At 52.9% G+C, this 4,704-nt stretch overlaps 1 protein-coding gene across 1 annotated transcript; it reads right to left on the bottom strand.

The window, feature by feature from the left end:
• Positions 1-7: 7 nt before the first annotated feature.
• LOC121922403 (alpha-2Db adrenergic receptor-like) lies at positions 8-3,074 on the bottom strand. Its single transcript, XM_042451826.1, has one exon. The coding sequence runs from the start codon at positions 2,693-2,695 to the stop codon at positions 1,493-1,495; it is 1,203 nt and encodes a 400-aa protein (XP_042307760.1). The 5' UTR covers positions 2,696-3,074; the 3' UTR covers positions 8-1,492.
• Positions 3,075-4,704: the final 1,630 nt, after the last annotated feature.

The following is a 4,704-nucleotide window of genomic DNA, read 5'->3' as shown; positions in this document are numbered from 1 at the left end:
CAATGCCCTTTGCTGGCATCTGTCCAGCAGTGGGATCTGGGGCAATGCTTCTCAGACCTGAAGCCAGATGGCTGGCTGACTCATTCTGTGTCTGGTCTTCCTTTTGCTTTGCTCAGCTCCCCTCTAATCTGCAAAGAAACAGGCTAGGCAGAGACACAAGGCAGATACCCCGAAAGCCAAGCACTTAGTCCCTGAAACAAGGGATGGACTGAATAAATAACGAACAGAATGGTTTTTGCCCAGCACCACCCTAGTCCCTGCAGGAAATCTGCTCCCAAGGAAAACACCACTTTCCACCAGCCTTCTCCTGTTTTTCAAAATCACAGTGATGGGCTGACCAGCCTCTTGTTCAAGTCTTTGTTTTCTGCTCCTGCACCCAGTGCCCTCGGTGAAATGAATGACTTTTGCCAAGTCTCCCTGTATTGCTGCTTTCTCTGAAAAGGGTGTGGGCCACAAATCCAGCACTTCAGGCCTAAAGGTGACACAGAAATCATGTTCAGAGTCAGTATGCCTCTGGCTATGAGGCACTGAGATCAAAAAAGAGGGTATCATGGCTATATATCCACCATGTGTTCTTTGTGAATTTCCCAGAGCTAATGATAGTGAATCACCCAGACCTTCCGTCTGACCTAGAAAGGCACTTTTTATATTCTTCATACGCCCACAGTTCCCTCGAAAGATTGAGTGAATCTTTCAGTTCTGCTTTCTCCCTCATTCAATTTCTTTTCAAACTTCCAATCTTTTCTGTCCTGTTTATGAAGACATGTGTGAATTTTGGAATGTTCTTGCTTTAGCTGAAGAGCCAAACAAAATGCCACTGTAACTGTGGAATGATATATTTGGAGGAGGAGAAGCAATTGAGATCTTTAGTCCCAGCACAGAAACAAGTCACTGCATTTAATTTTTTTGCTTCCACAGTCCTTAGCCATCTCCCCCCTGCATACAGAGCATTCTGACAAAGAAATGGTGTGAAGCTCCCAGGGGCAAGAACATTTCAGGAACATGGATTTACACTGATCTCTGAGTGTGAACAATGTAACTTAAACCCCTAAGCCAAAGCAGCAGAGAGGAGAACACTTACCCCGTTTGCTTTTATAGCAGGAATGACAAAACTTTGTGATTATTCTGCCACAAGTGAAAAAAATGGGTTTTGTGCCCCATCTCCCCAACCACCATGCCAGTTTTTTTCTGGAGAGACAGACAGGTGTGTAAACTGGATTCTAGGCCACTGCCAGACCAAATAAACCTGGCATATTACCTGGTACACATGGCAGGCCAAATAAGCTATGTGTATCACTTGGCACACTTATGTCACTGGCACATTACTCCAGCTTTGTTGGATGTTTGCTGGTATAACTGGCAGCAAAAATATTCAGTTATCAGCCAGCATCCATCAATTACCTGCTTTACAACCCCAGGCCCCCCAGTCTCCTGTGCACCACTGTATGTCTTTCTCTCACACCCACACTTCACCAATCCTCTGGCAGGATTCTCATTTTCCACACGTAAGTGGGTCAGCCCGGGACAGAAGGTGCTGGAAGGCTCGGCGGAAGTCCCGGTTGAAGACAGTATAAATGATGGGGTTGAAACTGCTATTGCAGTAACCGATCCAGAAAAAGAATTTGAAGAGAGGCTTGGAGATGCAGCAATCCTTCCCAAGCACAGATTCAAGGCTATACGTGAAGAAGAATGGGAACCAGCAGAGCACAAACGCCCCAATGATGAAAGCCAGGGCAAAGGTGAACCTGCGCTCCCGGGCCTGCATCAGCCGGTTGGTGGAGACGGACATGTCCCGGCTTCTACGGTGCTGCTGGCTGGAGGACATGGACCAAGAGAGCCGGGGGGCCCTACGGAGCCTGGCCCCACTGTTCCCCAGCTCTTCCACCCTCCATTGGCGAGAGAGCCGAGGCAAGCCTGGCTGGGCGTGGGCAAGCTGGCTATGTTCCAGGACTGCACTCTGCACTTCCCCGGAGTGCTGCTGGATGCTCACTCTGCTGGCATCACACTTAGCCACAGAGATGAGGTTGGGGTAGGACATGCGTCTTGCTGCAATGACCACCGAGTTCCTGTGCTTGGCCACATGGTAGATTCGGCAGTAGACAGCCACCATGATGAGGCAGGGGGCGTAGAAGGAGGCTGTGCAGGAGGCCAGGACGTACCAGGTGTCATCGTGCAGCAAGCACACCTGGTCCTCGTGTGTGGACTTGAAAAGGGGTGGCAGGGAGACAAAGGCGGCAATGGCCCAGACGGCCGCAATCATGCCCTTGACCCTCCGGGGGCTCCTTTTGAGGTTGTACCGGGCAGCTCGGGTGACTGCCCAGTATCGATCCAGGCTGATGGCGCAGAGATGCATGATGGAGGCTGTACAGAAGAGCACATCCAGTGATAGGTAGAGCCGGCACCAAAGGTTGCCAAAGCACCAGTAGTCCATGATCTCGTTGGCCAAGGAGAAGGGGATGATGAGGGTGGCTACCAGGATGTCCGCCGCAGCCAGAGACACCAAGAAGAGGTTCTGTGGGGCCCGGAGAGCCCGGCTGGTGTAGACAGCCAGCACCACCAACACATTCCCCATGAGCGTCACGAGGGCCACTGTCAGCACCGCCATCAGGATGAGCGCTGTGGCCAGAGGCGAGTAGGGAAGGCTGGCAGGCACACGCTCACTCAGATTGCCAGTTCCATTTTGCTGGGGCTCCATCCCATTGGTCCCCAGACCAGGCCATGGGGGGCCCCAAGAGATGCCCGTGTGTCACTCACAGGCACCCAGGTCTCGCTCGGGCCCACTTACGATGCTGAGGTAGCTTCACGGCTGTGGGTGCTCCAGAGCAGGGGGTTGCCAAAAGCAGCTTTCCTCTTAACAGGTGCCATCCTAGACTGGGGGGAACCAAATGCCCCAGCCCTGAGAGAGATCCTGATGTGCCACATCAGATGGGAGAAGGGAAGGGCAACTTCCAGGATCCTGAGGAAGAGCCCAGAGGGCCATCCCTGAAGACAGTGCCATGAGATGCCCTCATGCATGCCTCTTTGGGGAGGGAGTGCTATAGCCCCCTTGGTTGGGTAGGGGTGGAGAGGGCAGCCCCTTCTCTTCCCTCTTGGCTGAAGCTCCCTTTCTCCTGAGCCTGGTGAAAAGTGTCTGGCCGCGATGCTCTGGGTCTCTGAGCTTCTCCGAGTCCGGTCTTTGCGCACATCCCTCGGGAGAAGGAGGCAGGGAAGGAGGGAGGGACTCTGGCTAGGCAGGCACCCTGCCAGATCCCACTGCCCTCCCCTTCCAAAGTCAAGGAAGGAGCCCAGGAGCCAGAGAGAGAGAGAGAGAGAGAGAGAGGAGAGTGGAGGAGTCACCTTCCTTGGAGGTCTTCAAACAGAGGCTGGCTGTCCCGCTGTCCCAGGGGCTGCTTTGATTGGGAGTTCCTGCATGGCATCAAAGGGTTGGGCTGGATGGCCCTTGGATTCTATTTGAAGGGATGTCACATTGAGATTGGAGCAAGCTTGTTTTCTGCTGCTCCAGAGAATAAGACCTGGAGCAATGGATTCCAGCGACAGGGAAAGAGATTCCAGCTCAATATTAGGAGGAACTGCCTGACAGTAAGGGCTGTTCGACATGCCCTCGAAGTCTCCTTCTTTGGAGGTCTTTAAGCAGAGGCTGGATGGCCATCTGTCCCAGGGGGTGGGCTGCATCCACACTGGAGGAATAAGTCGGTGTGGCACCGTTTTAACTCTTTTTCTGGCTCTGCTGTGGAATTCTGGGAGCTGGAGTTTGTTGTGGGCCCAGAGCGGAGCAGAGCTCCGCTCTGGGCCCCACAACAAACTCCAACTCCCAGAATTCCATAGCAAAGAGCCAGACAACAAGTTAAAGCGGGGCCAAACCGGGTTATCTCTCCAGTGTGGATGCAGCCTTGGGTTCAGAACAACCCTCAAGCCACTACATCACACAGTCTCCCTCCTGTCTTAATATACCGCCGTGGTTTCCAAGTGCGGGAGGGAAGAAAAGGAACTCTGTACGTGCTCAGAGGAGTGCTGTCTGAAGCCTGATGAATTCTTTGTCACAATAAAACAAGTCTTACTCTTCTTTTACTACCAATGTAATTACCCTGTTAATTCACCGGAAGCCCAGATAGAGACTGTTGGGTCACACAGTGCTGTTGCTGGGCTTAAGGCGACATAGGAGGACAAGGGGGCCAAATGTCCTCCTCGCGGTAAAGGAGGACCAGGCACCACAAAATGTAAGGCCATGGCCAAAGAACATCTCTGAAAACTATAAAACGTGACTTCTTAGGCCATGCTCCAAATGGAGGGCATTTGGGAATTCGTCCCGGACAGAAGGCTGCAATGGAGGGCATGTCCTACAAAAGGAGGACCTCTGCGTCACCCTGTGTATAAACGACCAATTTTACTAGATTCCAGCATTCCTGGCCTGAAGCCTCCAACGTATGGAGCTGGGTGTGTCTCTCCTTACTTTTAATTAGGATCAAGGGACAGTCCGCAGCTCAGCCTGAGAAGCTTAACCATTCCCCCAAGGCGCGGTTTTAAAGTGGGCGTGTCCAATCTGGACTCCTCCTCCTTTCCCATTGGCTCTTCCCTTCTGGGAGCCACGCCCCCTAGGCCCTCCCTGGCCGGCTGTCCCAGCGCGGCTCGCTATTGCCACCGTGTGGCCGGCCACGTCCATGACAAGAACCCATCTGTGATCTCTCTAATGAAGGGGGCTGGCTG

The sequence above is a fragment of the Sceloporus undulatus genome, chromosome 2, assembly GCF_019175285.1.
Source record: "Sceloporus undulatus isolate JIND9_A2432 ecotype Alabama chromosome 2, SceUnd_v1.1, whole genome shotgun sequence".
Taxonomy (NCBI): Eukaryota; Metazoa; Chordata; class Lepidosauria; order Squamata; family Phrynosomatidae; genus Sceloporus; species Sceloporus undulatus.
The sequence above is the reverse complement of the archived record's forward strand: the minus strand, read 5'-3'. Positions and strand labels throughout refer to the sequence as shown.

Bases quoted from the DNA above. Each gene is read 5' to 3' on its own strand.
- LOC121922403 (XM_042451826.1), bottom strand. From the start codon at position 2,695: ATGGAGCCCCAGCAAAATGGAACTGGCAATCTGAGTGAGCGTGTGCCT.